Source organism: Dendrobates tinctorius, unplaced genomic scaffold (genome assembly GCF_039654945.1).
Source record: "Dendrobates tinctorius isolate UK_male_01 unplaced genomic scaffold, ASM3965494v1 ptg000241l, whole genome shotgun sequence".
NCBI classification, from domain to species: domain Eukaryota; kingdom Metazoa; phylum Chordata; class Amphibia; order Anura; family Dendrobatidae; genus Dendrobates; species Dendrobates tinctorius.
In genome coordinates this window covers 30869079-30895000 of record NW_027361908.1, presented here as the reverse complement: position 1 = coordinate 30895000, position 25922 = coordinate 30869079, and the positions used below count along the sequence as shown (strand labels likewise).

General features: G+C 42.5%; 1 protein-coding gene across 1 annotated transcript in view; it reads left to right on the top strand.

Annotated features, from left to right (window-relative positions):
• The first annotated feature begins 10378 nt into the window (after window positions 1–10378).
• The window catches only part of ATP2B1 (ATPase plasma membrane Ca2+ transporting 1), a 118441-nt gene continuing 102897 nt past the window's right edge, over window positions 10379–25922 (top strand). Inside the window, exons 1-5 of the mRNA XM_073557018.1 lie at window positions 10379–10423; window positions 12599–12908; window positions 15925–16179; window positions 16255–16380; window positions 19222–19353. Coding sequence (XP_073413119.1) covers window positions 10379–10423; window positions 12599–12908; window positions 15925–16179; window positions 16255–16380; window positions 19222–19353 — 868 coding nt within the window. The remainder of the gene's footprint in view (window positions 10424–12598; window positions 12909–15924; window positions 16180–16254; window positions 16381–19221; window positions 19354–25922) is intronic.

The window sequence follows — 25922 nt, the reverse complement described above, 5'->3', positions numbered from 1 at the left end:
CCCAAAAGCAAAGAGCATCCTTCCAGTGTTTGGGCCATTTCCATGGAAACCTGTTACATCACGATAACATCAGACTTCCAATTGTAGTATGGAATTATTTTTTTTTTTATTTTTTTTTTTTTTTAGATCAAGCTAAACAAATATATACATCCTCTGTTTAACCTGTTGTACTATCAAGTGTCCCACTAGGTCATGAATGCATGTTACTCATGTAAGAGTGCTAAACCCTAAATCCACAGAGAGATTTAACCAACGTTTTTTATGGAGTTCCTTCTTCGCTGTAACTTCCCTTCCTACAGTTAATTACATTCCTTTACACCTATTACTTGCCACTGGTGAGTTTGAACAAGCATCACATACTGAAGCAAAGTTGTTTACCCACAAATTTGGAAAGGTGCCATCATCTTTGTCCAGCCCATTTTTGAGATTGTGTGAAATTATGCCCTTTTTTTCTCCTTTATTTTTCTTTGTGTTGTTCCAATGGCACACTAAGGAAATAAACATGTATAACAAAACGTGTAAATGCAATAATTTTCTGGGAGAAATATTTCATTTTCTGGAACAATTTCAAGGGTGCCAACACTTTAGGCCATGACTGTATATTGCTTAATTTAGGCTAGTTTCACACTAGCGCTTTTGAGCGCAGCGACGGCCTGCGCACGGCCGCCGCTAAGCCCCGCCCTCTGCCGCGCCTCCGCCGGTAGCTCCGCCTACCGGCGCATGACGCTGCATGCGTCCTGCGTCCCCTATCTTTAGCACTGGGGGCGCAGGCCGTGCGCAGTATGCATTTGGCTGCGCATGCGCCTTTTTGACGGTGGGCCGAGCGCAACCAAACTGCAGCAGGTTGCGTTTGGCGCAGGTCGGCGCACCGTCAAAAGGACGCATGCGCCGCCAAACGCATACTGCGCACGGCCTGCGCCCCCAGTGATAAAGATAGGGGGACGCAGGACGCATGCAGCATCATGCGCCAGTAGGCGGAGCTACCGGCGGAGGCGCGGCAGGAGGGCGGGGCTTAGCGGCGGCCGTGCGCAGGCCGTTGCTGCGCTCAAAAGCGCTAGTGTGAAACTAGCCTTAAGGCCCTTTTACATTTAGCGATGCACCAGCGATCCAACCAGCGATCCGACCCGGTCAGGATCGCTGGTGCATCGCTAAATGATCGCTAGTGAGCTTTCATACAGAAAGATCTCACAGCGATGCAGCAGCGACGCAGCGGACGATACTTACCATTCACACACAGCGAGCCTGCGTCCTCCCGCCCGCCTCCACGCGTCGCTCGTCGTCACAGCAGGAAGCCCAGCAGGAAGCGCCCGACGAGAAATGGAGCCGGACATTCTCGCGCGATCAGCAATGAGCAGCGGGGGAGCCGGTCGGAGGTAAGTATCACACATAGCGATATCGCTAGCAATATCGCTATAACGTCACAAAACCAGTGACGTTTTAGCGATATTGCTAGCGATATTGCTTAGTGTAAAACCCCCTTTAGACTTAAGTGACACATTTTTTTTTCCCTAAACTGAAGTACCAGCACAAGTGAAGATAAGAAAGTGTGCTAAGTGGAAACGGAAGCCTATTTCTCTGATTCAATGTATTATGTTCATTCTTTTTTTTTTTTTTTTGCATTACAATACAGGCATATAAGAATGTACATGCGCTAGTATAACTCGGCTGTAAATCTGCACTGATTTGCACATGTCACACCCTCCACTCCCCTCTCCTACCCCCCTCCCCAAATAATACTCCCCCCCCCCCCATCTCTATTTACTGTCCAGTTCCCATAGAAACCGTCCTGCTGTAGTTCCAGTGCTACTGGTCGCTTATGTGCAGCTCTTGTCTTTCTCAGCCAGCCTCCTTGCAGCATAGCTTTGCTTTTGATCATGTCTGGAACCGAGCTTCTCTGATAAGTGTTGTCTGAGAAAGGAGTAGACCCTCCCACATGACAGTGCAGAGCTCATACCTGGAAACAGCAGGATGCGTGACTGAGCTGATAACTTGGAGGCCTGATATACTGCAGGATGGGGCTGTGTATAGAGGGGGATGAATGGAGAGACATATTTCAGGATGGAGTTGTGTATAGAAGGGTCTGACAGAAGTGATATAGTCTAGGATGTGGCTGTATGTAGAGGTGCTGAGGAGTTGAACTGTTTGGCTGCTGTGAGATCAGTGACCTGAAACTCCAAATGCAGCACAGAGTTGATGCAGAAGATAATCCTCTGCCATATGTATCAATAGAGCAGCATTTTCAATTGGCCATCACTGATGTGCCCGTCGCAGACAACTAACAGCTCTACGCTGCCAAGTAAACTGTGTTCCAAATTATTATGCAAAAAGAGTTTAGGAGTGATAAGGTTAGAATTTTTTTTGTTTGTCATTTAAACTCATTGATGGTGATGTGTGTCAGGGCTCTTTATATCACTGAAAACAATTGCAGATACCTGTGCAGATTAGTTTGGCAGGTGTGTCCAAATAAAGGCAAGACTACTTAAGAAGGCTGTTCCACATTAGGCAGCCTACATTTTTTACCAAAATGGGAAAGAAAAAGGATGTGTTGGCTGCTGAGAAGCAACAAATTGTGGAGTATTTAGGTCAAGGCATGACTACAATCAACATTGCCAAGACACTTCATCGTGATCATCGCACAATCAAGAAGTATGTAGCTGATTCCCAGCACACACGTGTGCGTGCTGATAAGGAAAAATTGAGGACTCTTTCCAACAGGCAATTGCGTCAGGTTAAAAGAGCAGCTGCAAAAATGCCTTGTCATAGCAGCAGACAAGTTTTTGAAGCTGCTGGTGCCTCCAACGTCCCCCGAACAACAAGATGCAGGGTCCTTCAGAGGTTTGCAGCGGTGTGTAAGCCATCCTGTCGACCACCTCTATCCACTGCACACAAGCAGAAACGGCTCCAGTGGGCCAAACGATACATGAAGACTGACTTCCAAACTGTTTTGTTCACCGATGAGTGCCGTGCAACGCTCGATGGTCCAGATGGATGGAGTGGAGGATGGCTGGTTGATGGACACCCCATGAAAACATGGTTAAGGCGCCAACAAGGAGGAGGTGGAGTAATGTTTTGGGCTGGAATCATGGGGAGAGAGATTGTCAGCCCCTTTAGGATCCCTGAAGGGGTAAAGATGAACTCCATAATCTATGTGGAGTTTCTAAAACAGCACTTCCTGCCATGGTTCAAGAGGAAGAAACGTGCTTTCCGCAGCAAGATCATTTTCATGCATGATAATGTACCATCTCATGCTGCAAATAACACATCTGCATCTCTGGCTGCTATGGGCATAAAAGAGGACAAACTTATGGTTTGGCCACCATCTTCCCCTGACCTCAACCCCATTGAGAACCTCTGGAGCATCATCAAAAGGAGTGTCTATGATGGCGGGAGGCAGTTCACATCTAAGCAACAGCTCTGGGAGGGTATTCTGTCCACATGCAAAACAATTGGAAGCCCAAACCATTCAAAAACTGACAAATTCAATGGACGAGAGAGTTCAGAAGCTTATTTCGAACAAGGGTTCCCATGTGCAAATGTAACATCACCTGGAATAAAGTTTTGACTTGAAAACTGTTTGATTTCATCTTGTAATAAGCTGATAATGCTTATAATTTCACAATTGACCATTTTTTTGTTCAAAATAAAAAGGTTGAAAACTCTGCTGTGCATAATAATGTGGAACATGCATTTTGAGTGTTTCTTATTTTTAAAAATATACTGTTTTCATAGGCAGTTTGTTCAAAAACATTGCAATTATACTAGAATAGTAGATGACTGGAAAATAACAATGACTGCAATTCATATAGGTAATTTAGAGAAAATATGAGGAAATATTTTTTGCATAATAATTTGGAACACAGTGTAAGTACAAGCTCAGTTGTAGAGGAGAGTTGAGCTCTGAGAAAAACCAACTAACAATGTAAAACCACACTGGAGGGGTTCTGTAAAAGAGAGACCATTCGCAAAATGGTGAAATATAGGTTTAGACTGGGGTGATAACTCAGCTGGTGGGGGCAAAAATGAGGAAGGATTTGCTGCACTGGGGACAAACCAGTGCCTGCTGGGAGATATAGTTGAAGTATTTACTAGTAATCTTAAGCTATGTGAAGCTGTATTCACAGAGGGGCAGCTAAATTAGACCGATACAAGGAAAGGTACAGGAAAAAAATTGTTGGGCTTAGTCTGTATATGAACAATTAGCATGCATTTACTCTGCTTTCTGAAAAATGCTATTGTGGGAATAACCCTTTAAATCTCAACAAATCGTCTTGCAGTGCCTATAAAACCATGTTTAGGGAGGTTAAAAGGGCCGAGTACACAAAGAAAATGCCTAGGCTTCTAATGCAGAAGGGAAAACTACTAAAAATGCAGAATAGAAGTCATGTCATATCACTAGGGATAGGGTGTTTTCTCATGTATGGCTTATTCTGAACAGTCACCTGAAAGTGGTTGGTCCTACTGACAGTCACCCTGTATGCCATGTATGCTTGTGTATACAGGAAAAACTACTAATCAGGAATGTGTCCAGCTTTTTTTTTCCTTGTTCCCCTTGCCTGATTTGGTTTTAAATACGGATATACAGCATACTTAAAGGGAGTCTGTTAAAGCAATCCAATCCGCCAAATTGTTTATATTATTTTGTTGCTCTCTAATGGCAATCATACCTTTTACTTATGTAATATGTTGCTCCCTGACTGAAAAAAACCCTGTTAATTCATATACAAATAAAGCTTATGGGCTAGTCCCTTCTTACAGCCAACACCAACAGTTCACTCTTTTGTCAGCTGATTACTTCTCATGGGAGCTGGCGAGCACACTGTCACTATGCATACTGCACAGTGTCAAGAATCTACTGAGCATATGTCAGAATTGATAACCTATGCATCAAGGCTGTGGAGTCAGAGTCGGTGCTCATTTTGGTGGAGTCGGAGTTGGAGTCGGTATAAAATGGACCGACTCCTAAAATATATAATAAATTGGGTACAGTAGTTCAATGCAGGATGTGCTGAATATTTTTTCATAGGAGTTTGGGAAAGTTATGAAATGTCCTATAAATGGCTGTTATATTCCTGATCTAAGGCTACATTCACACACAGCATTTTTCCTGTGTTTTTTGAGGATACGTTTTTCAGCTGCAAAAGCTGATCATCTTTTTAAAAAAACTGCATCACCTGAAAGGTTTTTGAGCTCATAGATAATGTTTTCAATAGCAAAAGCAGATTAGAAATCTGCTCTATCTATATATCCATTTATCCATATCTGTCTATCCATATCGTATCTGTACCAAAAAGAATGAAAACCGGGTAGTACACCAATATATATTCTGTTCTATCTAAATATCTTGATTATTGGATCATAAAAATGATTAAATGTCTGAGGTTCACATTGTACTACAATAAATTTTTCACTTAAATATAAGCAATATGTGTGGGAGTCGGAGTCGTGGAGTCGGAGTCGGAGTTGGAGTCGGAGTCGGTGTAAGGGAAATTGAGGAGTCGGAGTCGCAGGTTTGGCTTACCGAATCCACAGCCCTGCTATGCATTCTCTGTAGAGCAGGATTAGCCGAGCCCCTGAAACGAAGGTCACTGAGGACATTTCATATCAGGGAGGGAGCAGAGGCTGCAGCAGTGACTGGGATTCTTATACAAAGCGTCCTCAAAGACAAAGTGGTAAAAAAAAAAAAAAAAATTGTGAACAGTAGGGGCTTTTCAATTAAAGCATATTGGAAAATTGATTACCAAATATACTTGAGTATAAGCTGAGTTTTTCAGCCCTTTTTTTGTGCTGAAAACACCTCCCTTGGCCTGTACTTTAGTGAGGTGTCCAGGACATGGAGGGGAAGGGGCAGCAGGTCACAAGAGGCAGGATCCGGCTGCTTAGACTAAAGCCTGTACCCGCTGCTAAAGAGAAATGAATATTCACTGCACTGGCAATGAATATTCATTTCTCTGTAATAGCGTGCACAGTGTCAGCCGCAGCAGCCGGCTCCTGCAGCTGCCGGGCGGTCACATATGCTCGCTCGTTAAAGTAATGAATATTTACCTCTCTCCCCTTTGCGTGGAGAGAGGTGAATACTACTAATTTCTCTTAAGTAGCGGCATATGTGACCGCCCGGAGGCTGACACTGTGCATGCTACTTAACACTCACTGCCCTACACGCACATAATTCCGGCGTGGGGAGTGTGAGTATTTCGCTATCTGTTCTCTGCTTGTGAGTAGCGCATGACATCCCTGCCACATGTGCTGCTTACAAGCATAAAGCAGCTTCTGGCATCGGAACAAGACACGCGAAACGCGTTGGGGCTGCGTGCTCTGGGAACCCTTAGTGAGGAATTATGGGTAAGACTGGCATTTGCTATAATATGTATTTTTGATATATGAGAAACTGCTAGGGATCTCACAGGAGACCCTGCACACGGCACGGCTATTGAATCTACTCTTTTTTATGGTTTACATTCTGGCACATGCACTTTAAAGCCATGCATTATGGTACACATATATAACCTATATGACTTTAAACCTTCTTCCCACCTCTTAATGTTTATCTAAGGCCCGGTTTCTATATACTTTCTTGTCTGCTCATTCCTCGTATGTGAACCCTTTTATGCTTTTATGTACATCTATATGAACTTTTGTATATTGAATGCTTAATAAAATTTGCATTTTATTGGATTTACAATTAGTTGTTTTTGTTATGTTTGAGGGAGTGTACCAGTTGGGAAATTTCCCTGGTCCTTTTGTAATCTGATCCAATGAAAGGATCATTCATTACGGTATATATTTACAAAGCACTCTGTTCTAATTTGTATATAAGGATAGGGATAAAGCTGTGCATGCACGGATGGGGCAATGAGTACCAGGATGGGAATGAGGGGAGACAGTGCATACCAGACTTATACTAGAGTCAATAAGTTTTCCCAGGTTTTTTTTTTAGGTAAAATTGGGTGCCTTGGCTTGCACTAGAGTATATATGGTAGATTATGACATTTAAATAGATAAGCATTTATGATTAAAATAAATGTTAGTTTTGGACCAGCCCTTTGCTGAATCTCAGTACTTTGCTCATATAAAAGACAACCTGTTCAAATTGTTAGGTTAACTTAAATTCTCAATGGACCGTGGTTAAGAGTATTCTCGTTGCTTCCTTTTATGGTGTATCCAAAAAGGTCCAAGTGCCCACAACTAGTTGAGAGGTTGTCAGAATTCCCATTCAATAGTATGAAAATTCTGTCCATCTACAATATGGCATGTAAAAGTTTGGGCACCTCTGGTCAAAATTGTTATTGTGAACGGTTAAGCAAGGTGAAGATGAAATGATCTCCAAAAGATGACTCAATTCCTTTGTATTTTAGGCAAAAAAAATAAAAGTATGTGTGTATATATATATATATATATATATATATATATATATATATATATATATATATATATATACGGTATATAATTTATATATATATTTTTTTTTTTTTTAAATTACAAAAAAGGGAAAAAAGCAGTGCAATTTTGGGTATCCTAGGAGATTGTGTGCTCAGATAATTTTTCCAAGGTTTCAGACTTTGATTAGCCTGTTAGGGTTATGGATTATTTCCCATCATTGTTTGGAGAGGCCCAGGTAATGCAAATTTCCCTGCTTTATAAAAACCCAGGCTCATCTAACCTTGTTCCAAAAAACAGCAGCCTTCGGTTCTTTTAAGCCACTGCCTAGGATTATGAAATTGGTGGAGGTCCACAAAGCACTAGAAGAGTATAAGAAGATAGCGAAGCGTTTTCAAGTTAACATTTCCTCAATTCAAAATGTTATCAAGTAATAGCAGTTAGTACTCAAACAGTGGAGGTCAAGATGAAGTCCGGAAGAACGAGCAAAACTTCAGTGACAGTTACTCGTAGGATTGCTAGAGGTAAATCAGAACCCCCGCTTGACTGCAAAAGACCTACAGAAAGATTTAAGACTCTGGAGTTGTGGTACATTGTCTACTGTTCAGAGACACTTGCGCAAATATGGCCTTCATGGAAGTCATCAGGGAAAAAAACACCTCCTGCCTCCATGAAATTCAGCATCAAGAAGTATGTAAAATCACATCTAAGCGAGCTTGATGCATTTTAGAAAACAGTCGTGTGGACCATTGAGGTTAGAATAAAACTTTTTGGCCACAATGATCAAAAGTACAGTGGGGGAAATAAGTATTTGATCCCTTGCTGATTTTGTAAGTTTGCCCACTGACAAAGACATGAACAGTCTATAATTTTAAGGGTAGGTTAATATTAACATTGAGAGATAGAATATCAAAAATGAAATCCAGAAAATCACATTGTATAAATTATGTAAATTTATTTGCATAGTGAGAGATAAGTATATGATCCTTCTGGCAAGCAAGACTTAATACTTGGTGGCAAAACCCTTGTTGGCAAGCACTTACAAAATCAGCAAGGGATCAAATACTTTTTTCCCCACACTGTATATGTGGAGAAAAAAGGACACAGAATTTCGGAAAAAAAAAAACATCTTGCCAGCCATTAAGCATGGGGGTCGATCAATCATGCTTTGGGTTTGTGTTGCAGCCAATGACACAGGGAACATTTCATAGGTAGAGGGAAGAATGGATTCAATGAAATTTCAACATATTCTTGATGCAAGCCAACAACATCTGTAAAAAGCCGAAGTTGAAAAGATTGTCTTCTACAATTGGATAATGATTGGTGATGAGTGAGCGTGCTCGAATAACGTCTTATTCGAGCATGCTCGGGCGTTGTCCGAGTATCTGGGCGTTCTTGCATTTTATTTAGAGTCCCTGCGGCTGAGCTCTCCAGGCTAGCACCCATGGGGAGTACTGCATGAAATAAAAAAATGTGCAGGGTCCATGGCAACCCACAAATGTCAACTTTTGACATGTCAAACTTGAAATGTTAACTAAAAGGTTGGCATTGGCCTAAGTCCAGAAATGCACATTTGCTTAACTACCCAGATACTTCACTAATTGAACAGTATTAATTTCAAAATTATTTCTGAAACTGCTTAGTATCAGAGTAAAGTTTTAAGGAGCCTGTGTTCTATTCATGCTGCACTAACCATGAGCAGCAGAGCCTGGCTGCACAATTTCTGCCATACAAGGTTTTTCTCGGAGACACTTTCCTTCAGTGCAAGCAGTTAAGCGCTCTGGTCCATGTAAGTGACACATGGAAAAGTCGTGTTAGTAGTGCGATGCAGGGAGAAGCTGTATACTGTTTTCTCTGAAAGGCTGGAGGGTTTCAGAGAAGAACATACCTGCTCACATCAGGCCGCCAGGTTCTCATTCATTCTGCCTTTTGGTTTGGTCAGCTTGAATTGACTGACTGGTTCCCATTAAATCTTTGAAATAAGTGGTTAGAAGTTTAGCTTAAAACTTAGAATGCCTGTTCTGAAATATTTTAAGCAATTATGATTCTTTGCTGAATCAAAATGCATAGTTTCCAAGCTTTGAAGGGACTTCACTTTTTAAATACTGGCCTTGTCTTTGAAAGGAACATTCCCCTAAAGAACCAGTGTTCACCCCATTTTTGGTAATTGTCTTGAATATAACCCGTGAGCAGGAATATCCATGTTAAACTAAAGGTATGGGCAGAATGGTGAGGTCATGCTGATTTAATACATAACTTAGTGTAAAAATCTGCAGCCTGCAGTTCTTTAAATTATCATGATAGATTTTGGTTTCCTCATCTCTTCGTGCTTCGGGGCAGGACTGTGGGTAGTGTCTTTAACTCATAGGGGTCAGCCACTTCCCCCCCCCCTCCCCCGCTGCCTCTGCTGAAAGACAAGTGAGATCTCATTATGCGCGTGCGTCACCTTGGCGTCATTTTCCTGAAGACCGCCGGAGCTCAGTATGCGCCGGCGCCATTTTTATAAAGGCCAAAACCAGCTGAATCTGCAAGAGTGATGCCCACAGCTAGGACACAGTGCCAGCCCATAATCTAAACCAAAATGATGAATGTAACAGAGACACTGGAGGGGGCCGTGGCTGAGCCCTCTGAGCTGAAGACCTTACTCACATTTCCCCCACAAGTCCCACCCCGAAGTGCTGCGGAAACTGAAAATTTATCATGATGATTTTACCGAAAACCAGGCTTCAGATGTTTCCACGAAATGTATGTATTAGATCTGTATTACAGCACCATTCAGCCCATATCTTTAGTTGAACATGTATATTCCTGCTGACAGGTTCTCTTTGTAACGCTTACACTAAATGACTTGCAAATGGTACCAGTGAGGTGACTTGTTTGTCATCAAGCTATACATTGGTCTGTATTGTGTACAGAAGGTGCATGCTGTAGACCACTTTTAGCCTCCCACCTGGTTGTCAGTTAGTGATTGATTTTTAATGACTATATACTTACATAACTAACTATGCATTCCTACTTGGATGACCACTTAAAATTTGAGCAACATATGGTAATGTTTTTATGTTCATGAGCAGAAAATCATGACTTTTTTTTTCTTTTTTTTGTCTAAAGTGGTTTATTTCTGAAATGGACATACCCTGACCATTAACTTCTGAATTACTTGCCATCAGACATGTAACTTTTATAGTTATTAGCAAAGTTAGTCCTTAGTGTAATTTACTAAATGACACTTCTCAAAGCAATAAACATTAAACCACTTTACCAAGACATCCAGGTAATAAAAGCAAAGTATATCAATTTAAAATCATAATTTTATTTCTCAATTGTCTCCTTATCTTGGCATGCTTAGCATGTCCATCTCTGCAAGGAGAAACGATGATACTTGGATATTGGTCAGACACCTCTCACACAGCGAAACCAGATCTCACACTTTGTACTGATGAGGGCCAGTACCCTGAAACAGTGTCTACAAATTGAGATTCTGGTTTGGCTTTTATCCTAAGTCATGTGACAAGGCTCATTAAAGGGTCGACATTGACTTTTAGGATTGCTACTTCCAATAGGTGGCACTAGAGTTCTAGTCCTCTTCCTCTCTGAAGAGACAATTTGCATATTTCCCAGAGGAGCATTGCGGCTTTAAGTCTCCTCATCTCGGCATGCTTAGCATGTCAATCTCCACAAGGAGAAACGATGATACTTGGATAACAATAATATAAAAAAAATCATTAAAAAATGAAAAATTAACATGCAGGCAATTTATAGATATCAATGGAATAAAATTTAATCTAGGTAGATAGGGAGATGTTTGACATTTCTTTCTGCTATCACTTGCATACTTTACATTGCGTCCCCTCTCTTATACTGAACAGACTGTTTTATGAGGCTGACAGACATAAATTCTCACAAGAATAACGTGCTAATCCTTAGATGCATGAGAGTGCCTTTGTAGGTCGTGAATAAGTGGATCATCCCAGAGTTAAACTTTTTTCTTTTCTTTTTTTTTTTTTTTTTACCTAATAGAGATGAGCTGCTATTGCACATGGTGGTGTCCCTCTGCCCCGACGCGTGTTTTGCTCTAACATCTCCCTATCTACCTAGACTAAATTTTATTCCATTGATATCCATAAGCTGCCAATGAATACCTAGCATAACATTGGCAATAGTTCCCTTTTCATTTTCAGCACTTTTATGTTTTCATTTTTTAATGAATTTGTATATATTATGAAATAAAATTATTTTAAATTAATATACTTCTGTTTTATTACCTGGATTACGCAAAACCTTTGCTAAAGTGGTTTCATAATGTGTCTTATGTAGGCAAACATTGCTGTGTGTGCTGGTTGGCACATCATTGGTACAGATATTGCGGGGACTATGGAAAGGATTGGGAATTTAAAGGGTAACTAACAGTTATGGCTTTATTGTGTTACATTTTCTAATTTTAACAAGGTAGCTCTTATTGCCAGTGATTTCAGGATCCTGATTGCTAATTTCAGCTCCTGCTTTTTGGACCTAAAGTACAATGTTTAGAGCACAGTCATAGTTTTACATTGCCGTGTTCCTCAGTCTGAAATATGTGGATCTCATTGCCTATTTTACAGTTTTGTATAACAAAGAATTTTCATCAAAACTCATGGTCTTGGTGTTAATTTTCTACCAGAAATTCATGGCAGTGTGGTATCTCTGCAGTAAACATTGGCTTCTCTTCTAGAATCAAGCTAGTATTTTACCTCCCCTCCCAACAATCCAACGTTTCTTTGAGTTGTAAAATGATTTGTTTTTCATTTTTATGCCCTAGGGAGAATAAGTCTAAATGTTCATCTTTAACTGGGTTGTCCAGGATTATTAGTTTTTAGGCCTGGTGCCAGCTCAGATTGGTCATCGACTACTGCTGGTCATTCAGCTGCCATGTCGATGGGGCATGGCTTCCAATGTTATGATGATTCACAGCTGACTCCCAGTTTGGCAGTGGGGAGAGTCTGCTGTCAATCAGTATGACGTCGGTAGTCACGCCTTGTTGGCAGAGCGGAAGAGAAGTTGTTGCTCTGTCTACGCGACCTCAGCGGAAGGCGCTGAATCATTGGCAGGAGGGGGTCTGTGACCGTAGAATTGGTTTTGCACCCGACAGGCAGGGAGCTAGCAATTACATGCCTGTTAGTTCTTAGGCCTGTATGACAATAAATTGCAAATTCCTTAATAACCTCTTTAATTCTGTAACTCCCAGTGTTTTAGTAATCTCCACCGTAACTCACCTGAGATTTTTGTTACCGTACTTGAATCTGTCTACTCCCAAGATTTGCTTCTGATTTTTAATCAATTTTTTACTTTTTATACAGGTTTGAATGGAAATCTGGCAGACCTTGAAAGGAGGCAAGAAGTATTTGGAAAGAATCTTATACCTCCTAAAAAGCCAAAAACATTTCTTCAGTTAGTATGGGAAGCGCTACAGGATGTAACATTAATTATATTAGAAATAGCAGCCATAATATCTCTAGGCCTTTCTTTTTATCGTCCCCCTGGTGGAGATAATGAATGTGAGTATTAATGAAGAAAGAGGTCTATGGGAACTGGATTGTGCTTGATACATCTGTCAGGATATTGTTATACTGCTCCGTGGTACTCCCGGTTCAGTAGATAAATCGACTAGCATTAGCCATAGAAAAAGAAAAGGTTGGTTTCTTTAAGTTGATGCATTTTTCTTTCTGTGCTTTAATTTAAGTCATGCAACCTTTATGCATTTTGGTATCTACACATTGCTCAATGTGGAGCATGCAATGGTGTTGTGCAATAACTAAAATAAAGGGAAAACGTTTTTCACGCCTTAGGATGCACCTTGCTATAATCCCAGGTTTAGATATCAGATAATAGAAAAGCATGCTTCTTAATTAGAGCTTGCTGATGGTATACCTAAGTGGAGTTGTCAGTGCCACTAATTTTTGTATTCTAAGGTAACCGCTCCTGTTAATCTGTATTATACACACACAACTCTAGCGCACACTTTCAACACTTCAGCATTTACTGTAAATGCACACACAGCCCTGTCGCTTACATAAACAGCACAGGTTATGTGCAAAAAAAAAAAAAAATTAAAATGGGTTGTCCACCTTTTAGGGACAACTTTTTACTCTTAACTTAATGCATATATATTCAGGAGTAAAAAAAACTTTTACAAATTGTTTTCTTTAACAGTTTTGCACTGTTTTGTTTGTTTTTTTACAGGCATTTTGCTTCCTTGCACATTATACTTTGTGGCCTGTGGTCAAATCAGTTGAGAGTAGCTCTGAAAGAGTATTACGTTACAAACACACCACCTGACTGTTGTAGTGGACTGACTGATGGATTCTCAGTTAATGGGTTGTCCACTAGTCTGACAACCCTTCTCCATTCATATGCTTTTCCTAAATTCCCACAGTAAAATAACATGTTTACTCTTCTCCGGCGCCATCATTGTTCCAGCTATATCTTCATTGGCTCTCCCAGGGCTTGCGTAACATTATGCCATGTGAGCCCTGAAACCAATCGGCGCTGACTTCCCTCTCTCCGAGTCCATCGGACAAATCTGCCATCCCGAGGAAGTGAAAGCTGTGGCTGTTCTCTCGCCTCCTCCGGATGTCTCACCGAGTAGTGGACAACCTAACATCCTAAGTCCAGCAATACCAATACAGTTCGGAGACTATAGAAAGCAAATGGTGCAAAACTTTTAATGAGACCCAAGTTGCAAAATGATTTTTTTTTTATTCCCATATGCATGCATTTAAGCAAAAAATAATGAATAAATTCTGAAAGCTGGAAACCCCTTTAAGGCATTCTTCGAACAGCAATTTATCTCTTTAATCTTCCAGTACTAGTTGTATAGTTATAACATTCCCACACTTTCAAATCCCTTTCCTGTCATGACGTGGAATGTCCGACAGCCAATATGGACCTTTGATCTCCTGCGTGTTACCCTGCTTTGTGGTATGCTTTTCCACAACTTGCAGAATGGGGAAATCCATGCATGTGCCGTTCAGCTTCCCTTTCCTGCCCTACATTGATATATTCATGAGGGAGACGTTACCTGGCTGTGTAGTTTTTCTCAGTGATCAGGAAGAATGTTGTATGAGCACACCTCTCGATCATAGAAAGCTGCCTGATGACTACGGGACACACAATAAGAAAAATAATTTCTTGGTAACCGTGCTTTTTAATCAAGAAAATGTTTTTTGTTCTTTTTTCAGAAGTGCTTGAAGTGAAATTGTAGTAAAGCCTTGTATAAATAAGTATTGAAAATGGCTGCCTTAGTCTTTCAGCATTGGGGCCATCACATAGCCTGATCTCTCTGTGATGGTCCCTTTTTCTTGTATAGTCTTTTTACTAGAACTTCAGATCACAACATTTTACATACTACAGCTCTAACGCTTTTTTTTTGTTTGTTATCCGCGTTGTTAAAGGGGTTTTCCCATAAAGTGTATTTTAATCAGTGGATCTTGGAGAGAAAAATAAGTTCCCCTATTGGAGATGTTAAAAAATGTTCTGTGCTGAGATCATCTTATAAATGTGATACTACTGTGTAATGAACCTAGAATGAGAATAATGAAACAGGCCGCTCCATAGAGCATAAATCCTTAATAAAGTGACATTGGTGAGGACTGGCAAAGTGGCATATGGTAGTATGTTAACTTAAAGGAATGTGCAATTACTAGTTACCACCCTTTTTAAAATCCAGAGATAGAATTAATCTGCAACAGCTTGCCCCAGGTGATGGCCTGGTCTAGGAAACCACCATGTAGTTTTATTTTAATTTTTATAAAGTTTATCATGTGCTGTGCAATGGCTTTGTCTGACCGTGTAGTAACATTGTCTGATCATACCTTATCTCCTGGGCAGGAAGGAAGCAAAAGATATACAGACCCGGACAGCATTTTCTCTGCCTAAAAAGAATCTGGTGTGACCCCCCCCCCCTGTCTAATCTGTATACTCTTTTGCTTCCTCCCTTGGCATGGAACTGTGGTTTGATCAGACCATGAACGGAGCAACTCTGCACGGTGAGACACAGCCATTACATAGTACACAGTAGGGGCACATTTATAAGATTCTCTCAGCACAGGAACATTTTTTTTCTTAATGCATCCATTTGTGAAACTTATTATTCCAAGGTCTACTGATTAAAATGTACTTTGTTCATGGAACACCACCTATAAAGATGTTCGGTCATAAATATCTTACCCCTAGGAGCTCATTTGATATGCCAACTAAAAATAGAGGGAAAGTGACCCCCATTAGTAGAAGAGGGGTGGCTGGCTGCATGTGTAGAACATACTGTAATGGAGTGTCAGAACTAGTGCCAAAATATGGATTGCTGTCAATGTTCATACTAGCGTGTCTTGCAGCGAAGGATGGATTTCTTTTCACTTCAGCACTCCGATGGGCACAAATTTTATTAAAACAAAAATGCTAAAACACTAGCTTTTACTCAAAAGCTTTCTACTGCATGGTTGTGAATAGCTGAGCCCAGAGATTGATCACGTGATTACTGTAGACATTTTGTTTGTAACACCTTTTTCTTTCCAGTGTGTGGAGCAGCCAGTGGTGCTGTGGAGGAGGAGGAAGGTGAAGCCGGTTGGATTGAAGGAGGTGCTATTCTTGTGTCAGTTGTATGTGTGGTGTTGGTAACTGCTTTCAATGACTGGAGTAAAGAAAAACAGTTCCGAGGACTGCAAAGCCGGATTGAACAAGAGCAGAAATTTACAGTTGTACGTGGAAGTCAAGTCATCCAAATTCCAGTAGCCGATATAGTTGTTGGAGACATTGCACAAATTAAATATGGTAAGAAAGTGTGTACCGCACTGACTCTTGATATAGACTACCTGGGACCTACTCAGTTTTTGTTCTGTGTTATAGGTGATCTTTTGCCTGCGGATGGAGTTCTTATTCAAGGGAATGATCTTAAGATTGATGAGAGTTCATTAACTGGAGAATCCGATCATGTTAAGAAAACGCTGGAGAAAGACCCCCTTCTGCTTTCTGGTAGGTTCTTTTTCATGGTTTCTGCTTTAATAGTAATCAGGCAGTCTTGGTGTATGTGCACACGTTAAGTATTTGCAGACCATTCTGCACCAAAGTCGTGTCTCTGAACAGGAAAAATGCTGCATAAAAATTTTTTGTATTTTTCCCATTCATAAGAATGGGTGGTGAAAAAAGCTGAAAGAATTGCTATGCTGCCGATTTGAAAAACAAAGCAACATTTGCACGAGATTTCAGAAATCGTTCACTTTCGTGTGTTTTTCATCAGAAAAATGCTGCAAAAATGCAACTCCTGAACATACCCCTAGAAACCAGCAGTTAACGTACGTGCTTGGATATAGCGATATATTGAGAGATGGCGATATAAATATATCAAGAGATATAGTGATCACTTAAAAATGTTGAACAGCACTGGGGCCAGGACAGAGCCTTGTGGTACCTCACATGAAACACTCTTCCAATTGGATGTGCAACCATTTATTGCCACTCTGAGAGTACGGTCACTGAGCTAGTTACAGTCATGGCCAAAAGTATTGACACCCCTGCAATTCTGTCAGATAATACTCAGTTTCTTCCTGAAAATGATTGAAAACACAAATTCTTTGGTATTATCATCATTTAATTTGTCTTAAATGAAAAAACACAAAGAATTGTCCTAAAGCCAAATTGGATATAATTCCACACCAAACATAAAAAAGAGGGTGGACTAAAGTATTGGCACTGTTTGAAAAATCATGTGATGCTTCTCTAATTTGTGTAATTAACAGCACCTGTAACTTACCTGTGGCACCTAACAGGTGTTGGCAATAACTAAATCACACTTGCAGCCAGTTGACATGGATTAAAGTTGACTCAACCTCTGTCCTGTGTCCTTGTGTGTACCACATTGAGCATGGAGAAAAAAGAAGACTAAAGAACTGTCTGAGGACTTGAGAAACCAAATTGTGAGGAAGCATGAGCAATCTCAAGGCTACAAGTCCATCTCCAAAGACCTGAATGTTCCTGTGTCTACCGTGCGCAGTGTCATCAAGAAGTTTAAAGCCCATGGCACTGTGGCTAACCTCCCTAGATGTGGACGGAAAAGAAAAATTGACAAGAGATTTCAACGCAAGATTGTGCGGATGTTGGATAAAGAACCTCGACTAACATCCAAACAAGTTCAAGCTGCCCTGCAGTGCGAGAGTACAACAGTGTCAACCCGTACTATCCGTCGGCATCTGAATGAAAAGGGACTGTATGGTAGGAGACCCAGGAAGACCCCACTTCTTACCCCGAGACATAAAAAAGCCAGGCTGGAGTTTGCCAAAACTTACCTGAAAAAGCCTAAAACATTTTGGAAGAATGTTCTTTGGTCAGATGAGACAAAAGTAGAGCTTTTAGGGCAAAAGCATCAACATAGAGTTTACAGGAGAAAAAAGAGGCATTCAAAGAAAAGTACACGTCCCTACAGTCAAACATGGTGGAGGTTCCCTGATGTTTTGGGGTTGCTTTGCTGCCTCTGGCACTGGACTGCTTGACCGTGTGTATGGCATTATGAAGTCAGAAGACTACCAACAAATTTTGCAGCATAATTTAGGGCCCAGTGTGAGAAAGCTGGGTCTACCTCAGAGGTCATGGGTCTTCCAGCAGGACAATAACTCAAAACACACTTCAAAAAGCACTAGAAAATGGTTTGAGAGAAAGCACTGGAGACTTCTAAGGTGGCCAGCAATGAGTCCAGACCTGAATCCCATAGAACACCTGTGGAGAGATCTAAAAATGGCAGTTTGGAGAAGGCACCCTTCAAATATCAGGGACTTGGAGTAGTTTGCCAAAGAAGAATGATCTAATATTCCAGCAGAGCATTGTAAGAAACTCATTGATGGTTACCGGAAGCGGTTGGTCGCAGTTATTTTGGCTAAAGGTTGTGCAACCAAGTATTAGGCTGAGGGTGCCAATACTTTTGTCCGGCCCATTTTTGGAGTTTTGTGTGAAATGATCAATGTTTTGCTTTTTGCTTCATTCTCTTTTGTGTTTTTTCATTTAAGACAAATTAAATGAAGATAATAATACCAAAGAATTTGTGTTTGCAATCATTTTCAGGAAGAAACTGAGTATTATCTGACAATTGCAGGGGTGTCAATACTTTTGGCCATGACTGTATGAATCCACCTAATTGTAGCCTTGTGATTTCCATGCTTGGTCATTTTTTTCAATAAGGATAGTATGAGCTACTTTATCTAAAATTTCTGAGGTTAAGATATGCTATATCTACCGCATTTTCCTGATCCACCCAGTCAGTGATTCCATCATACAAGGAATTTAGATTAGTCTGTCATGACTTGTTTGCTACAAACCCATGCTGGCTCTCGTTAATTACTGTATTCTTATCCAAGTACTTACCTACATGTTTAATAATTTGTTGAAGGATCTTACCTGGTATAGAAGAAAGGTTCACTGGCCTGTAATTTCCTGGCTCTGTCGTCTTTCCTTTTTTTCAAGATAGGGACAACATTTGCCCTTCTCCAATCTTTATAGATAGTGGGATTTCTTTTATTCCTTTGATGGCACCATGAAGAACAGTTGATGTTACATTTGCTTTTTAGAGAACACAAGCAAAGCAGGAATATAATAATTCAGCCTTCTCACCATCATTTTGGACCACTTCACCCCTTTTCATCCTGTAAAAATCCTATACCATCTTTGACTTTTTTTTTTTTTTTTTTTGCTTTTGACATGTCACCAAAATCATTTTTACTGCTTTTAGCTCTTCTATTCAAAGAGATTAGAGTCTTTGCCTTAGCCTATGATTTAAAACTATAAGGTTTAAAATTTATTTTCTTTTAAAATTTCTTCTTTTTAAAGGTACGCATGTTATGGAAGGATCTGGAAAAATGGTTGTCACTGCAATTGGAGTGAATTCTCAAACTGGAATTATATTCACTTTACTTGGAGCTGGAGAGAATGAAGAAGAGAAAGAAAAGAAGGAAAAGAAAAGTACGTACGGTATCAAAAAAATTATAAAAGTAGATAATTTTATGGCCAACTGCTCAGTGCTCATTTATATATCCCTTTTACCTGCACTCATCCCTTTGCTAGGTTCTATATTGTACAGCACCACACTAACTTTATAACATGTAAGCACGGTTGTCAGAATTGAACTAATTTTTTATGTAGGGATGGTTGAGTCTGTTTTGTAAAATGATTTCTTAACCATCAATATTAAGAACTTATGGATCATTTTTTTGTTTTACAAATTGTGTTGGACTTGCTCCTAAACCCACATGCAATCCTGTAATATGCATTTATGTATCTTGAAAGAATGAAACTTTCAGATTGGTGCAAATACAATCTTTCCAAAATTTCACTAGTAGCAGCCCTTTTTAGTTAATTTTATACAGTTTTTTTAGTTGCACTTGCAGAGCTGTGACACTAGTTGGCATATAGATGTTACAGTAGTGAATTTAGTTGTGAATTTCTCATTAAATGGTCACTGCAGTTTCAATTAAGTTAAAGGTTATTAGCCTTATGAAGTTGCCTAGTCATAGTACTGAAAGTACGTCACCCAGGTGAATACGAACGGTATTTCTCTCTCACCCATGACAGCACCACGGAGAGAGGGGATCCGCTCATCAAGGACAGGAACCTACAGATAAAAAGGGTGGCACCTCTCCTCCGCCCCCAGTTGGGTTCCTGTCCTTGACGGGTGACCTATAGAATCAGCAGCGGCAGCATCTTACCTGAGGATCCAGGGCCGTCCCGTCCGCAGTCTTGACAGCGGGGAGGCCCCTGTCACGGTGGGGTCGGTTCCTGAAGCCGCCACCACTGCAGCCGACGGGCTCGACAGGGTGAGCGGGGGGGAGAGGACCGAGCCGCCGCTCCGGAATGGAGGCTGGGGGAGACCCGGGACACGCGGGCAGCGCCACGGTACAGAGGTGTACCAATATGGCGGTGCCCCGGAAATGGATAACATGACTTCCGGGTCCCCGCGGTCGGCGCATGCGCACTGCTCGCTCCCCGGCAGAGAGCGGTGCAGGCTGGGAGAGGAAGTGACGTCACACCCCGGGAAATTTGAAAAAGGAAGCGCTGGAACACTCCTTGCTGGAAGCGTCCTGTAAGTATGGAGGACAGCGACCAGCAAGAGCAGCAGCATAGGCAGCAGCAACACCACCACCATCACCGGCAAAAGGAGAAGGGCAGGCGCGAAGGTCGGTCCAGTAGCCACTCCACGCAGCACAGCAGGTCGGCAGCGAGGAGCAAGTCACCATCCTTGGATCAACCTGTGAGGGACCTGAATCCACCTCCCGAACCAATACCTGCAACCGCGCATACCTGGGTGAGTGATCTACGTGAATGTTCCCCATTGTAATAGACTTCTTTCCCTTATTAGGTAAAGAAGAAAGAGAAAACACCGAACAGGGAATGCCCCACCTGTAGCAGAGCCCTACCAGTCTCTTGGGATAAAAAGCTCTGCGAATCCTGCATACAGGAATTTCTCTGTGATGAAACCCCGGATTACGCCTCGGATCTAAGAGCTGTAATCCGATCGGAGTTTGAGTGCCCTCTCATCCCTAAAACAAAGAGGGAAAGTGAAAAAGAGGGATGTAGTAGCGGGTTCCCAGTCAGAGGTCTCGTCGTCAGGGGAGGTTACCTCACAGACTTCGGACACCGACTCGTCATCCTCAGACGAAGAAACGGGGGGCCGTCACTGTTTCCCCTAGATGAGGTAGACATGTTAGTAAAGGCAGTAAGGTCTACCATGGGGGTGGCAGACCCTCGGCCTGATAGATCAGTCCAGGACATAATGTTTGGGGGACTGGGCCAAAAGAAACAGAGTATTCCCGCTAAACGAGAAGGTACAGGGCCTGATTAAAAAAGATTGGGAAAAATCGGATAGGAAAAACTCCACGGTCCCTTCCTTTAAGAGGAAATATCCATTCGACGAGGAGGCGTCCACGTCTTGGGACAAAGCCCCGAAACTAGACGTAGCAGTCGCCAAGCCCTCAAAAAAATTTGCACTCCCCTTTAAGGACATGGGCACTCTAAAAGACCCCTTAGACAAAAAGGCCGATACCTTACTCAAGGACACTTGGGAATCAGCGGGGGGAAATCTTAGGCCAGCCATAGCGGCAACATGTACCTCCCAGAGCCCTCATGGTATGGGTGGATCAACTAGAGAAACAGTTAAGGGAAGGTACACCCAGGGAGAAGATCCTGGAGTCCATCCCAGTAATGAGGGGAGCAGCGGCCTTCTTAGCAGACTCATCAGCTGATTCAGTGAGGTTGTCGTCCAAGGCGGCAGCCCTGTCAAACGCAGCCCGAAGAACGCTGTGGCTCAAATGTTGGCCAGGGGACTTAGACTAAGATGAAGCTATGCTCGATCCCCTGCGAAGGAAAATTCCTATTCTGAGAGACACTGGATGACATCCTCCAAAAGGCAGGGGATAAAAAGAAGGGATTCCCAAACCTGGGTCCTACGTGCTTTAAAAGTCCTTTCGTAACAAAGTTTTTTCAGAGGAGACCCCCAAGAGAACAGAAATGGGATGACAAAAGGAGAGAGAGGGTGTGGTTCTTTGGTAACTCGTCTCGAAACAAGAAACCCTCCAAGTGACTGTTTGCCCAGGGTGGGAGGGAGGCTAAGCTTTTTTCTCCCAGCTTGGAGGAAAATATCGAACAACCTTTGGTTATTAAATCTGATAGGATCAGGCCTGAGGATAGACTTTCTCTCCCACCTCAAAAATACATGGTAACTCCACTAAGATATTCAATATGAGAACAAAAAGCTCTCTAAAAAGAAGTCCTTAGCTTACTAAGCAAAAGAGTTCTCCAGGAGGTTCCCCTGCAGGAGAGGGGCAGAGGGTTCTACTCCCCTCTTTTTCTAGTGACCAAACCGGACGGTACCTTCCGGACAATTATAAATCTAAAAAGACTAAACAATTACATCAAAAACCAGAAATTCAAAATGGAGTCAATCAAGTCAACCACCAAAATTCTCTTCCCACATTGCTTCATGACAGTATTCGATCTCAGCGACGTGTACTATCACGTCACCATCCACAAAGACTTCTGAAAATACCTCAGACTGGCGGTCTCCATAGAGGGCGAGATAAAGGAGTTTCAATACAGGGCCCTGCCATTTGGAATTTCTATAGCCCCACGAGTTTTCACGAAACTAGTAGCAGAAATGATGGCCCACCTAAGAGAGCAGGATATTTTAATAATCCCATATTTGGACGACTTTTTAAATAGCAAGCAACTCGGCCCAAAAATGCAGGGGACAGAGTAATGAACATTCTACAGAACCTCAGCTGGCTTCTAAACATGAGAAAATCGAGGTTGGAGCCCAGCAAAGTTCAGAAGTTCCTAGGACTAACACTGGACTCTGAAAAGGAGGATGAACGAACTCATGGAGATCAACATCCGACACTGCGGAGACACCATCACGTGTTTCTCAACGAAGTGATTCTGGAGCACTGCCCCCATCCCTTATGGGAAATATGTAAAACATGCAAAACAGAAGCCGCGGAGACACCATCACGTGTTTCTCAACGCAAGCAATGACCAGCCAGGTCTTTGCCCGGGAAGGAACAACCACGGGAAGGGCAGTCTCCAATGAAGGAAACCACCTATGCCAAAACATGGTATCCATCCACATACAGCTGTTTCGGGGTATTGCCCCTCATCAGTGTGGAGTAGGAAACTGGCTGGTATGAGCAATGCCTAGTAAAAAGACTATGAAAACACTGGACTCAAACACCCAAGAGTGTTACCTTCCGGACCGCAAAAAAGAGAAAATTGCTCAGATGGTAGCAAGAGCGATTCAGAACCCTTCCATGACGCTAAGAAAAGCGATGTCATTACTAGGGTCCCTCTCCGCCTGCCGGAAGTCCAATGGGCACAGCTACATACGAGAGATCTCCAATGGGATGTATTAGCCAACCAGTTAGCATTAGGAGGTCACTTGGAAGGTCACGTTACACTAGACTCCAAAACTATTCATTCCCTAGCTTGGTGGGGAAACAGAGACAACCTATCCAAAGGGATTCCCTGGGTAATAAAAATCACACACATAATTACCACGGATGCCAATCCCATGGGATGGGGGGCACATATGGGCAACAAGGTGACTCAGGGGGAATGGGGAGGTCAGGAATTAGAAGCTTTCTCAAATCAAAAGGCTCTTGGCAGTAAGTTATGCCCTAACACACTTCCTACCTGTGCTGCAGGGTCATCACGTCCACATAATTTCAGACAATCAGGTGATCGTGGCCTACATAAATCACCAGGGGGGAACCAGGTCCCAGGCACTAAGGAACACATCCTCCAAAATCTTCACCCTAGCCGAGACAAGCCTACTACCTCTCTCTGCACTGCATATACGGGGAACAGAAAACCAGAGAGCAGACTGAGTCGCACCCAGTTACGCCAGGGAGAATGGGTCCTAAAACAATTCATTTTTTGGCAGATTGTAAAAATGTGGGGAACCCCGGACATAGATCAGTTTGCTGACCACAAAAACAAAAAAGTGGAAGCATTTTGTTCCCTAGACCCCAGGGGTAATCCCCTGAACCTGGATGCGTTTATGCTTCCGTGGACACACGACCTAACGTATGCCTTTCCCCCGACCATTCTCATCCCGGCGGTCATAAGAAAAGTCTGAGAGGACAAATCAAGAATGATACTAATAGCCCCCTTCTGGTTAAAAATGAACTTGGTTCTCCTGGCTGAGAATACTGTTAATAAGCACCCTTGGGTCCTACCATATCTCCCGGACCTACTGTCTCAGGGACCAGTGTTACACCCTCAGGCAGTGAACCTCCATTTAACAGCATGGAATTTGAAAGGGCACTGCTGAGGGAGGAGGGGGTTCTCCGAAAACCTGGTTTCTACACTACAAAAGAGTAGGAAACTGATCACGACGAGCGCCCTATGGGAGAACTTGGAGGAAATTTCTGTCCAGCTCCGGGGCAAGGGTTCAGGATGGAGTCCAGATTGACAAAATTCTCGAATTTCTGCAAAAGGGTTTAGAACAGGGGCTGGCGACTAACACATTGAAGGTACAGATAGCGGCCCTAGGTGCCCTTTATAACCAGGACGTGGCTGGCAACCCTTGGGTAGCACGGTTTATTAGGGCCGCAGCCAGGTCTAGACCAATAATTACCCAAAAATTACCATCATGGGATCTAAACCTAGTACTATCTGCAATAACGGGCCCCCCATTTGAACCCATTCAGTCAGCACCCCTAAAAACCTTGTCATTATAAACTGTGCTTCTAGTGACCCTAACATCCGCTCGCAGGGTGAGCGATATTCAATCTCTGTCAGCAACGCCACCATTCACTAAAATTCTAGACAATAGTCATATTGAAACCTGACCCGGCATATCTACCTAAAGTGGCAACACACTTTCATAGGTCCCAAGAAGTAGTCCTTCCTTCTGCCCAAATGCTAGAAATAGGGGAGAGGGGAGGTTTCACACCCTAGATGTGAAGAGGTGCCTAGTTCAGTACGTAGAGGCCACCAAGGGATGTAGGAAGGAAGGCTCTCTTTGTGTGTTTCCAGGGACCTCGGAAGGGACTCAAGGCATCTAAGAGTACCCTAGCAAGGTGGATAAGTGATGTGATTGCCCTGGCATATTCATCCAGTGGGAACACAATCCTGGAGGGTTTAAAAGCTCACTCTACAAGGGCAATGGCGACCTCATGGGCAGAAAGATCAGAGGTATCGATAGAACAGATCTGTAAGGCGGCCACCTGGTCAACACCTTCTATCTTTTTCAGGCACTATCGTTTAAATCTAGCCTCTACGTCTGACCTGACCATCGGGAGAAGGGTCCTTCAGGCGGTGGTCCCTCCCTAAGCTACCAATCTCTAATTCTCTCCGTGGTGCTGTCATGGGTGAGAGAGAATAGCTTAGTTACTCACCGATAACGGTCTTTCTCGGAACCCATGACAGCACCCGCTTATTTCCCCCCTTCACGTGTGTGGTGAGCACGGTTTACTGTTCGTAGAGTGTTTTCGTTTAGACACGGTGCTTCTTGATAATATGCAATGTTATGTATATTCTTTTGTTGTTAACTAACCTGGAGACCCTCTGATGCTCTGTAACCAACTGGGGGTGGAGGAGAGGTGCCGCCCTTTTTATCTGTAGGTTCCTGTCCTTGATGGGCGGATCCCCCCTCTCCGTGGTGCTGTCATGGGCTCCAAGAAACACTGTTATCGGTGAGTAATTAAGCTATTCTCCTGGGAGCTACCAGCTTTCCATCATGTAGGTATGCTCGGAGCAATTAGTCACAGTACTGAAAGGGGCATCTGTAAGCATGACCCAACACTGATGGACGATTCTACAGTTTCAGTGCACAACCAGCTGTCAGTCTGTGCCGCGGAGTGCTTACAGCCACCGCTCTATGCTGTGAGCATGACTGTAATTGCTCCTGGCATACCTGCATGACTCCAAGTCGGCAACTCCTGGGAGGAATAAATATTGAGGCTTGATTGATCACTGTTTGCCTTACTTGTAGCTTGGTATCACACTCTTGAGATGAGCTATGAAAGAAGCCAAAGAGG